Source organism: Physcomitrium patens, chromosome 23 (genome assembly GCF_059467195.1).
Source record: "Physcomitrium patens ecotype Gransden chromosome 23, ASM5946719v1, whole genome shotgun sequence".
Classification (NCBI taxonomy): Eukaryota; Viridiplantae; Streptophyta; class Bryopsida; order Funariales; family Funariaceae; genus Physcomitrium; species Physcomitrium patens.
The window spans coordinates 2,640,482-2,653,573 of record NC_143432.1 but is presented as its reverse complement, the minus strand read 5'-3'; the positions used below and the strand labels follow the sequence as shown (position 1 = coordinate 2,653,573).

General features: G+C 32.5%; 1 protein-coding gene across 9 annotated transcripts; it reads right to left on the bottom strand.

Annotated features, from left to right (window-relative positions):
- Positions 1-1,118: 1,118 nt before the first annotated feature.
- LOC112275754 (putative leucine-rich repeat receptor-like protein kinase At2g33170) lies at positions 1,119-7,053 on the bottom strand. 9 transcript variants are annotated; one of them, XM_090246700.1, is made up of 9 exons: positions 4,689-7,053; positions 4,351-4,513; positions 3,840-3,911; positions 3,537-3,631; positions 3,323-3,385; positions 2,796-2,864; positions 2,251-2,562; positions 2,004-2,075; positions 1,119-1,510 (listed from the first exon to the last, which is right to left on the bottom strand). In XM_090246700.1, exons 1-4 carry the CDS (start codon positions 4,843-4,845, stop codon positions 3,559-3,561), a joined length of 465 nt encoding a protein of 154 aa, XP_090102826.1. In that variant the 5' UTR covers positions 4,846-7,053; the 3' UTR covers positions 1,119-1,510; positions 2,004-2,075; positions 2,251-2,562; positions 2,796-2,864; positions 3,323-3,385; positions 3,537-3,558. The 9 variants fall into 9 exon arrangements, with proteins under 9 accessions (XP_090102826.1, XP_090102827.1, XP_090102824.1 ...); XM_090246701.1 differs by having other exon boundaries at positions 3,557-3,631; XM_090246698.1 differs by having other exon boundaries at positions 2,796-3,385.
- Between the last annotated feature and the right edge of the window lie 6,039 nt (positions 7,054-13,092).

Sequence of the window (13,092 nt, the reverse complement as noted above, 5' to 3'; positions counted from 1 at the left end):
CTATGTAGAATAAGTAGTTATTTTTAGAATGTAGATATCTAGTGTATAGTGTAAACAGGGATAGATAACTGCTAAAAAGGTAGTTCATCAGGTAGAATGGCTGAATAGTCAGGAAAAGTAGTTATCATCTATAGTATAGGAGTTGGTATCTCGGGGTAGTATAAGGAGGATGGGAGAGGAGAAGAAAATGCCAGACTACGATAGTACTGAGTCATGGATAAGCTTGGTGCTATCTCTTCTTCTTAATTTTCTTGTTTCTTTTGTGTTAGTGTTGTTTCTAGTGAAGAGAATCGATTTAATGAATTAATGTTTGATTTACGAAGTTGTTTATAGATCACTGTTTATCAATTGTTGTAAAAGATTGAAGACGTATAGAAGTTTCCAGTCACTGTTTATCGCAAGGTTGTAAGTTTAGTGGAGAGGAATTGTAATCGAAGGAATTGACTTGATTTTGTGGATTGAAAGTTGTTCGTTCCAAGGTTTGAAATATGCTTGTGTGTTTGTGAATTACACAGGGTACTGAAATCGTTGTCATGGATGTTATTGTATTGATATGAAAGAGTGGATAGTAGGAGGAAAAGTTAAGTGTTCTTCGATTGGTAAGCATTCAGTAGTAGCAGTTAATTGCGTGATCCTAACAATTGGAGCTCATATACATGGTTATTCCCTGTGTTCGAATCTCCCTATACGGGTTTATTTTGGGAGGTTTCTTCCGGAATAAGTAAAACGAGTAATCACAGTATATAGCAATAAGTCATTGTGTAATAGATACATGTTGAATAAGATAACTCTTAGAAGAAATTGGACTAGTGCAATTGAAAGCAACTCCAATAATGTGTGGCAATTAAGGATGTCTTGCATTTACTAAGAATCTAAAACATCATTCAAAAATTGAACACATTGAGATTCAATATCACTTCATACAAGAGAAACTTAAAGATGGAATAATAAGTATGAAGTATTGTCCTACAAAAGACATGTTTGCTAATATGCTTACAAAAGCATTAATAAAGGATAGACACAATGAATTAATAGAGGCAATAAGATTGAAACCCTTTTGATAATTAGCAAAGTGGGAGTATTGAAGATCAACAAGATCTTGCATAGTTGCCACCATGTTAACTTAAATCATAGTAAGTTGCTAATAGTCAAAAAATAACAAAAATTAAAAGATGTCACTATAGTAGCAACTAAGATTTATAAGATGGCGACTAATATAAGAAGAATCTAAAATTTAATTGGAAATAAAAAAAGAATGATAAAAATGATTAAATTCATCTATTATTGATGTAAAATCTAATTATAAGTAAAAAGTATTGGAAGTGAGAATCATCTTATTCTACACTTTATTTTGTATATACCTTGCTGATGCTAAATGTTCTATCTTTTAATTTCTCTTTCTTCAATAGTTTCAATTTCCATGAATATTGGAAAGCATCCTACAAAATTTCTCATCCAAAGAGATTCCTAGAAATTTTGACTCCATAAATTCCATTTGAAAGTGGTACACCTGAAAATGGACCACCAAAGCCATTTCCACTCAAATCTAGGATGATACAAAGCACCAAGAGAAAATTGCAATTTTACATTCTGAAAGAAGACCACATTTAATGTTTACAAGTTCTGAGACTTAAGAGGGCAGAAAAATCATGAGGGTCGAATTCTCAAGATCATAGTAATTAAGGTTTTTATAAGCTAGAAGGTATTCATTAAGTGCTGAATATATTTAGATCACATAATGAGGCAAGTGGTTTGTGAAAATATATGAGGAAGGAATAGGTATACTAAGGTGTGGAAATCAAGTTTTGAAAATCACATAAAATTCATAATTAACAAGCTGCAGTTTCGTTCCTTGAACCATCCTTGAGCACTGCTTTAATTCTTTGGGATCAAACTAAGATAATGGAAGCATCAAGCACTATGATTTGACCACTATAGAAATTCCGATGCTGAAAGGCAGGAAGTACAAAACATGAGGATGTAGCATACAGGATTGCACTTACACTGAAAACGGGAAGGTGAAGTTGGGAGAAACTTGTGGTGGAAGGCCTTCAAAATTGTTCCACGTTAGATTCCTACAACAAGTTTCATACTTGAACCCTTTAATTTAGATTGAAATAAGATAATCCACAGTTTAGTGAGACTGCAAATCATGCAACGCACTTCTTTATACCTCAAGAATAGACGTTACTATGAATTCATAACCAGAACTCTTTTGAGAAAGAACTGAATAGGGTTGAAGTCACTCACAAGTCTATCAGACCGGTCATCAGAGCATAATTTGGTGCTTGGCCCATGAAGTTTTTCGCAGACAGGTGCCTTCAGCATTACAATTTATGCATCTCCTTTTGTGGCATGGAGAATGGGTAGCCCAATCGACCACAGCATCAAGAGAAAAAATAAACTGTCTCATTGATTTAGGAAGCCCCTACTCAGCCTAACCATCGAATCACGCAGTATCGGCAGAAGTACACGTGTGTAGTTTACACTCACAAATTTACTAGATTGTACAAATAAGAGAGATCTGGTGTTTGGCCTGTGAAGTTGTTCTTAGACAGGTCCCTGCAGCACGATAAAGAAAACATGAAGAAAGAGATTAGCCCTATTATTGCTTCAAGAGATGTTTAATGGAATTCAGTGCTTTTAGTCTGTAATCATAATGTTGATACCAAAATTGTGTTGGTTAATCCAATATATGGTTCTAAAAACTCTCAGAAGATCCCTTCTCTCCCTAATTGTTCACTTAGATAGTTTTGGCGGAAGTATTTTATGTTTAGCTCGTTGAATGTACTCACAAGTAAGTCAGGTTGAATAAGGAAGACACATCTGGTGCTTGGCCCGTGAAGTTGTTCGCAGACAGGTCCCTGAAGCAAGATGACGCAAAAGATTTAGCAACATGGAGAATGAGAATCGCCCTAGTATTGCTTCAAAAGATAAATGAACAAACTGAGACTGAAACCTCATATTTGATAAAAGAGCAGATTTCAGTGAGCTTGGTAGGATATCATGCATCTGTATGAAACCTGAATCCACCTTCATAATAAGAATTCAATACTTTTAATCTCCTCAGAGTCACAATTTCGGTACCAAAATTGTGTCGTTTTATCCAATATGCGGTTCTGAAGACTCTCAGAAGATCCTAGTACTCTTGCTAAAGTACTTCCAGTAAGATAGTTTTGGCGGAAACATCATATTCAATATAACGGCAGATTTATAGTGTCAAAGAGGGATTGGGGATGTGTAGGGGACAAGGAGTTTGCAACGGAATGATGAAGTGGCAGAGAGGGTGAGGCGGAAGTATTTTTGTTTAGTGTTGAAGTACTTCAGGCTGTGTAAGGAAGAGACAGTTGGTGCATGGCCTGTGAAGTTGTTCCATGCCAGGATCCTGCAACAAGAATAAGCAAAAGATTTTTCTACACAGAGAATGAGATTAACCCGAGCATTGCTTCAAATGATATATAAAATTACCAATTGATAATTCTCCAAAGATCCCTGCTCTAAATAACCACTTATTCAATGGATTTTGAAGATAGTACTTATGGGCAGAGGCGATTACGCTCACAAAGCTTCCAGGCTGTACAAAAAAGAGACATCTGGTACTTGGCCTCTGAATTTGTTCCTGGCCAGGCTCCTGCAACATTCCAGCAAGGTTTGGCAAAAACTTTTGTACGTGAGATGAAGAATGAGATTTCACGCCCAACCATAATTTTCATAGTTCACCAACTCGTGTGACACAATATATTCTTGTGAACGGTTACATGTATGTTCTTGAAATCGCTAAAGATATTTTATGCATTAGCTATTGCAGATGTCGCATATGAACTGTGTCAAATACTCACATGAATTCAAGGTTGCTCAGCAAGCATATTTCAGGCGGAACAACGCCCGCTATTCCCTTCTCCCACAAATCCCTACATTCAAAACGTTGAAAATTTATGTGCTGTCAGCACTGGTAACCAGGATTGCACGTTGCAAGTGAGTGACTCTAGTGCTCTGAGGAAAATCATATTCAGCATTTGGGACAAACATAGCTCTGCATAGTAACGACGTAGAGTGACTCTCTCATAATGGCAACTGGGTTAATCAGCTTGGGTAAAACCTAATTCCAAATGGATACCGACAGCATGACAGAAATTTTGCCATCGACTACCTCTGACGAGAAAAAAATTCTACGCCGTGAAAATAATTAATACATTTGAAGGACCTACGTTTAAATTATACCAGTGCTACTGGCGACTAATGAATGAAGGTATGTGGAAGAACATTCTCAGAATGTCGGACGTATCCATCATGTAGGAATCAATTGAAAATCATATTCTATTGCTGAAGAGACAATGTGATCATTCTTACAGTTGAGTGATTACTAGAACGTTCAATTTCGTGGTTGTGTTCCTAATTTCGCACTTGATTCCTCCCCATTCGCAAGGGCTATAAGAATAATTCCCCCAGTTCGGCAAGTTTGCTGCGGGGGTGTCGTTTCTCCACGCTTGCCAAAGGACCTGCGTTCCAGCCACTACTCCCATCCCCAAAATCAACTTTGCATATCTCAGTAACTCAGAATCTCAATGGAACTTGGTAATCTACAAAATCTTGACCAGGCTGCAAGAGATTAATTACTCGAGACGAAGTCATCCCAAATAAAAATTCACAAGTAGACAAAGAAGGGGGGTTCAACAAGAAGACGATACACTTCAATGCCGACACTGAATGTGCAATTCCTCTGAAGAAACGTACTCTCGTCCGATGACACCTTATGAGGCCGCAAGTCCACACCGTGGAGGAGCCCGGAAAGGCACAGCAACACCCCAGCAAACAGCCAAACACATTCAGTTGTACATGACCCATTTGATCAGTCGCCTCCGATCGATCAAAGTGACCCTCGCAACACCTCGCTCGCTGCCAAGGCGTGACGTGCAATCACGTCCGGCCCGCGGGACGTGTTTTTTTTTTTTTTTTGAAACAAACTGAGAGATACTTCATTGTCTTGTGGGACCATAAATTACAGCCAACCCAGCCGCATGCGGCCTGGGTGGGACGGACTGACTCGATTAACTTTACTATGCATACCACTGACGGTGACCCACCTTAACTTAGGAGACCGTCAGGCCTCCGCCCAGCGGCGGGACTCGACTGGGAAGACAACGTCCCAGTACCAACGTCCTTCTACGGTGGCTGGAAAACAAAACCTGCCATGGGGCCAGAGAGTACCCAGTGAGGAGTCCCGCCTAACATAATAGAGAAGAGACCCTGGCTGCACCATCTCTTTGCCAATCAGAGGACTAACTTACTTGGGACTTACTAGCCATGCATGCGGTTGCCCACTCTACCTTGCTGTAATCTAAGATGCCAAGGGGATTTAGGTTTAATGTTTTTGGGCAACCAAATATCAAGTGTTTTTGGTTTTTGGGAATGCAAATATCACAAATTGATTAACATATCACCTCTCCAAATATCACAATGTCATACTGTAATTGTTCATATTATGTAAAAATTAACTAAAATATATAATATATTTATAAGTATTGATGTGTATTAGAGTGGTTAGTAGGTTAATTTAAAGAGAGTTGATGTAAGAAAATTTATTTTGAGGTTTACTTATTTTGATTATAGTGTTTAAATTATATAGGATATAGATATTTAGTATAAAATTTAATGAGAAGATTGAGGCTCAAAGATTAAGATCCAAATCTCTAAGAAACTTGTTTGGAAGGATGAAAGAAAATAATTTGGAGGAATGAAGGCAAAGAGTGAAAATCCTCATCCTAATTGATAAAAAGTCATACCCAATAGGCTCTTAGAAGGCTATCCACAACCACAACAAGGATTTTGGCAACTTCAAAAGAGGCATTTAAAAATCAAAAGAAAGGATTAGAAGGTTTAGAACTTGGACTATAATTTGTATACAAATTTTAGAGGATTTGGAGTTAAGGTGTCTTTTTAAGACATAATGTTACTTTTTGAGGATACAAGGAGTTTTACAATAGCTTTTGGAGATCAAAAGATGTATCTACAAAGATGATTTCAAGATCTACATCTTTTGTGAAAGAATTTCTGCATTTGGAGTTTGTATGAAGGAATTATAGAATATTGATAACAGTATATGTAATTCAAAGGCCATAAGTAAGTTGTTTTTTTGATATTAATGGTTGGAGCCATATCTTGAGTTTCTAAATGAATTTTTGGCTCAAAATTTCCAAAAGTGTACATTATTAGGTTAAAAAACTATATACCTAAATTTTATGGCATTTGAATCATTCAAAATATCACCTCCTCAAATATCATCATTCAAACTTGAATACCTTTTTTAAGTTTTTGAAGTATCACTTAATATTTTGGTGATATATTAAATGATATCAAGTCGACCTAATATATTGATTTAACATTCAAGAATAAATCTTCTCACTCTTTTAAACTATTCATTATACCTTTGAAAAAGATCTTGAGTCTTATAAATAGTAGTAAAAGAAATCATTTCAATGTAAAAGAATATGTAGCAATTGTCAATTGGTTGAATGATTTAGCAAATTTTAAAAAATTATATATTTTTAGCAAGACAAAGATATGTGAGAAATAAATGAGCAAGAATGGATCTTTGGTATAACTAATTACCTAGATGAATAAAGCATTAAAGGCCAATTTTAACCTTTTTGCATCAAATATGTTAAATTGATTATATACTTTTAAAGATAAATTTGTGGCTGCATATGATTGGTCAATAGATATGAACATTGGCATCAATGATAAGGATAGTAAGCAAGGTATATACACAATGGCTATAAAGTTGGAAGATAAGTATCTATTCTTCAATAAGATTCATACTTTATATGATACAAGATCAAATATAATCTTACTCTATGAAAATGATTCCGCCTTAGTAATAGATACAACATTGTTGTAAGACTCTACAATAGTGTCAATAATCAATTTACTAAGTAAATTATCTAATTTGAATTTGTTGCCTAAGAAATCATTCCTCAACGATATTTGGGAAGCTTTATTATAAGATGAATTCAATGAACCAATAAAGTGTATGAGAAGGAACATGTTTTTTTTATTTCCTCTATTTTTTTTTTTCCTATTTCCATTCATTTTTTCAACATTGCCTTATATGTAATATGCATTCCTTGGTAACATTGCCACTATCACTCCAAAAAGAAGAATCACCTATTGCTAATTTCAAAGTCCAAAGAAAAATCTCTAAAGGGATGCATTATGATGGAGAATATGTTTGTAGAGTCATTACAACAAAAAACTATTATAATAATAAAAAAATTGGCTCTACTAAAATACAAAAGTGAAAGAACTAAGATTATGTTATAAAAAGAATTCAAAATAAAAGAGATGCTAAAAAGAGATAAGATGATATTTGATGAAGAGAAATTCACTATAGAGCAAAAAAAAAAAAAAAAAATGATTTAAAAATATGATAGAAAAGACAAGTTCTTTGATCTTATTTAGTCTTAGAATAATGTGCAATTGCTTTTTATTTATTTTTAATTGAAAGAGTTATTTTAAGAAACTATCTTTCTTCTACTTATTTTTTAATCATATAGTTTAGTATCCTAGCAACAACAAGAAAGAGATAAGGAGCAAGAGAACATCTTAAATGAACTCATCTACCTATAGTAAAAGAGGGAGATTGGAATCTATTTACCTTTAAATTTTTTGATACATTTATAAAGAGCATTCCTTTCATGACTACAAATTTACTTAAAAATCCATACTTTAACATAGCTTAGAAAAGAACTAACCAATCTACTATATCATAGGCTTTAGAAAAATCCAACTTAAAAAAATGAAAAGCTACTTGGAGTAATGAATCCACTCTATGGCCTCAATTATGACTAAAATATCATTTAAAATAAAACATATTGATAAAAAGGCCAACTAATAAAAAGAGACAATTTCTATGAATATTGGTTGAAGGTGGATTTGTATTGCCTTGGCATATATTCCATAGGCTACATTCAAAAAAGTAATTGATTTTCAATTGATTAAGCTTGTCCTATGTCCACTTTTAAAAAAATAGAGATATGAGCCTTCTTGTGACTCCTTTAAAAAGTAACTAATATGAACAACTTTTGTTATCATGGCATAATAATCATTTTTTATAACATCTCAAAAATAATTAAAGATTTATGTGATAATTCTATCAATCTTAGTACTTTTTTGGAAGCCATTTCTTCCAAAGCTTCTTTTAATTCTTACAGTGTAATTGAAGCACATACCTTAACTTTCATATTGCTTCTTAATCAATTACTTACATTGTCTAAATATTCTATTGCTAATGTAGCAACTTTCAAAGATGAAAAATTATTGTATATAGGTCTATATAGAAATGAAAATACATTTGGCTTATTCAAAGTGAAGAAACTCTAGATTAATATAAAAAAATTCTTAGTTAAATTTTGAATATTTTAGATTTCTTCTAAATATTCCTAAAATACTAAAAAGATATTAATTTGATGCCTCCTAAGATACCTTCTTTATATAAATTTCTTCTAGATTTTTTATACTAATCATATTTTTTCTATTATTACTATTTAACTTATATTTAGCTATTTCTAATCTAATTTTTTTATCTAATTATTATAATTGGCATTCTAATTGTAATTTTTTTATTCTAATATAAATTATAAGTCAATTTGGTGACTCATACTCACCAATGTATTACATGTAGAAGATAAGTTCTTAATATCAAAGAAGATACTATTTTTATAAGATAAATATTTATAAGATGGTACTCAAGTACTAGCTATACTAAATCAAGTATACATGTTCAAATTAAATAGTGTATATATGAATCTAAAAATCAAATATTTTGTCTACGAAAATTGTTCCTATTTTAACCACTTATTATTAATAAACTACATAGTCCAACTTCTTGATCTGCCTTATCAAATTTTTTTATTAAAAATTAATGTCCTACACTTAAAAAATAAGGAGATTTGTCATTGTATTGAATAATTCTAGTTCTTCTACCTCTATTGTAATTTTGTATAAAAATTCCAAATAGCAATCAAATTTTATCATAGATATTGCATGCAAAGATTGCAACACTTTTGATAGAAAGAGATATAAGGGCTATACCAGCTTTTGCAACTAATAGCCAAACTTGAGGCAAATTCATTGAATTCAAAACCGCATAGCAAGCTAAGCATGGTGTTAGATAAATTACAATACATAGAAAATAAGAAAGCCAAAGGCAACTAGATATAAAGTCATATCAAATGGAATAAGGTAGATGATGTTAATATAAAAGAATTCTTTTAGATAATAAGAAAGTGCTTAAAAGCATCAATCATCACAACACTAAAAGTTGGTAGGGCAAGTGTCACATTATAAAACCAGCATAATTTTCTTTTGTTGTTGGTTCCTTTCTTCTCCTTGAACTTATTGTTGTGATTTGATAGAGTCAATTAGTCACATGAATTGTGGTAGATAACAAGACTTGGCTAAGTCATAGAACTATGTGATTCTTACATTGTTTTTTTTTATGCTACTATGTAGTAATTGATTTTATTAGAGAGATGATGAATTATTGTAGTTTTTATTTTTTGCTTTTAGAGAAAGTAGAGGCTGTGGATTGGAAGATAGGATGTTGTAATGTAGTAGTCTTCCTTATTATTTGCTTATTTTGATTTTGTGTCTACACTTATATATATTAAAATTATTTGGACGTATTTTTCTCTTCCTAACTTACTTGTTTTAGTAGAAAGAAGCACGATATTGTAGACTTGGACTAGGGTTGTAGTTGACATAGCAAATTGACTTTTATTTGGATGTGGAGATAGTATAAAGGTATATGCTGTGACTAGTTATAAGCAAGCAATAATATCAATTGTTTGGACTTTTGATTGACATTGAATTTGTCCAACATAATCCTTAGACATTATTGGAGTGAAAGAATTTTCTTTAAAAAAACACAAGATTTATGGTTGCAATTAGATATGGTCAAATAATAACTTTCATTTAAATGAACTCTACTACCTCATACTCATAATAGTATGTAAGAGTTGTCACCTTTTTTTCATTCAAGTAGTTGCCATAGTTCCATACTTTATTAGATTTGATCATGTAATGGCTCTTTGAAAATCCAAACAAACCATACATATGCACATCAAATTTCACCTCCTAAAATTTTCTATAACATATTTTATGAGCAAAAAAGCCATTGTTTATATTAATAAAAGGTAATTGACTCTTCTTTATCTAAGTATTACAATTTTATATTAATTCTTCTTAAAGCAACTAAGAGCTTTTTAAAAATCTTATGAAGAGAAGAAAAATTAATCAAAATATTAATCCAAAATTCAAAACATACTATAAAAAAACCTCTAAAGAAAAATCCTGAAATAAAATTCCAAAGAAAAATCCTAAAGAACATCTAATTCTTATTTTATTCAAAAATATATTAGATCTTCGTACTAACTTCTTTCAAAGCAAGTAAGGACTTTCTAAAAATTTAACAAAGAAATAAAACTTCTTTCAAAATTTCTATACAAAATACTAAACATGCTATGAAAAAATCTCTAAAGAAAAATTCTAAAAGAAATTCCTAAAAAAAAACCTTGAAAAGTAGCTAGCTCTTTTTTTATTCAAAAATTCACTGCATTGTCATATTAATTCCAATTAAAGAAAATAAAAGTAATCTAAAAAGCTATCAAAGAATCAAAATAATTTTTTAAAATCTCAAAATAAAATTTAAAATAAAATCTAAAAAAACATTCAATAAAAAATTCTTAAGAGTGATTAGGTCTTCATTTTTTAAAATGAGTACTGTTAATTCTAATCTTATATTGTTTACATTTAGATATATCTACAAAAAAAATTTAAAAATTTAAAAATTTTGCAATGAAGTTGTATCAAGTAGGATGGGTAGAGATGATAAAAAAGAATTTATCTACTAAGTTTTTGTTAATAGGAGTAGGACTTAATTCTCCTTCTAATCTTAATTTTCAACATACTATGAGAAAAACTTCAAAAAAAATCCTAAAAATTAGTTGGTTCTTTTTTATTCAAAAAGATATTGCTGCTTAATAATATTATTTTTTAAAGAAAATGAGAGCTTTCTTGAAAGTTTATAAAAAGAAAATCAACTTTTTAAAATTATTAAAGAAACACAATAAGCAATACATAAGTAAGTAGAAAACAACAAGGTTAGATAGAAGAGAAGTATGGAATGAGATGTCTCTCACTTCCAACACCCTTTACTTATATGTAGAGGTTACATCTATTTTGGCTAGCATTCATCTTACTTTCATCTAACTAAACCCTAGATTCTTCTTAACCTAGCTGCTACTTTAAACTCTAGCCGCCACTTATAATCTTAGCCGCCACTTTGATAACTTTCTTTCATCTTTTTGCTGTCCTTTAACCATTAGCAACTTATCTAAGATAATATCTTTTATCTTCTAACTTATCCTCCATTTACTTTAACACTCCCACTTTGCTATTGATCAAAGGCTAATAAACTTAATCCCTTTGTCAATTTGTAATGTCTATCTTTCACCAATGTTTTTGTGAGTAAATCAACAAGCATATCTTCCGTTGCACAATACTTCATGGCAATTACTCCCATCTCAATCTTCTCCAATATGAAGTGATGTTGAATGTCAATGTGCTTTGTCTTTAAATGATGCTTTGGATTTTTGGCAAAAGCAAGGCATCTTTAATTGTCATACTTCATTAGAGTTGCTTCCAATTGCACAAGTCCAATGTCTCCTAAAACTTGTCTTAGCCATATTGCCTCCATTGCACCATGACTTGCTGCCATGTATTCTGCCTCCATTGTAGACCTTGCAATTTTTGGTTGTCTCTTGTAATTCCATGAAATTGTTCCTATTCCAACAAAGAATACATATCACGTTGTTGATCTTCTATCATTTGCATCTCCAGTCCAATCTCTATCACAATATCCATGCAATATAATATTATCACCTTCAAGGCACAATTTGAAGTTCAAAGTACCTTTTAAGTACCTCAAGATCCTTCTAATGGTTGTCCAATGAGTTGGTCCAGCCTTTGACATGTATTGACTCGCAACACTCACCGCATATGCAAAATCCACTCTTGTGTCAACCATTGCATACATAAGTGAGCCTACTGCTGCATTGTATAGAACATCTTTCATTTCTTCTTCAAATTCAGCTAATTCCTCATCCGTGAGCTTCATCAACTTCAAATTTGCTTCCAAAGGTGTTCCATTGGACTTGCACTCCTCCATGTTGAACCGTTTCAATACTTCTTCAATGTACTTTTTTTGGCTCAATATAATGATCTTCTTAGCTTGATCTCTCATAAACTCTACTTCTAAGCAATAATAGAGCTCTCCCAAATCACTCATTTTAAATTCTTTTACTAGCTTTGTCTTCAACTAATCCATCTTTTTCAAAGTATTGGTCAAGATGATCAAATCATCAACATAAAGAATAACAATCAGCAAGAAGGCTTTTGATTGCATCACATATATGGAATGATCAGCCTCACTCCCTACAAAACCCTCATTCACAAAGAAGGTGTCGATACGTTAGTACCATGTCTTTGATGATTGCTTGAGCCTATATAAGAATTTCTTCAACTTACACACAAGGTGTTATTTGCTTTCTTCAATAAATCCTTGAGGTTAATCCATGTAGATATCTTCTTCCAATTCTCCATTCAAGAAAGCCATCTTCACATCCATTTGGTGCATCTCCAAGTCCATTGTTGCCCCAATTGACACAATGATTCTAATGGTGGTGAATTTGGCCATGAGAGCAAATGTCTTATTGAAATCAATACCAGCAACTTGTGAGTAGCCTTTGGCTACCAATCTTGCCTTATATCTCACAACATTACCTACTACATCCCTCTTTGATCTAAACACCTACTTACAACCAATTGAAGCTCGATTTGGTAGAAGTTGAGACAATTCCCATGTTCCATTATCCATGAGTGATTTGTAATCTTCTTCCATAGCATTCTCCTACTTCATAGCATCCGCGATCTTCATTGCATCACATAAATTCAATGGATCAGAAAAAAGTGTAATATTGGTATGTTCTTTACTTATTTGAAGAAAAATGTGTTCCTTCTACTATTACCACATTG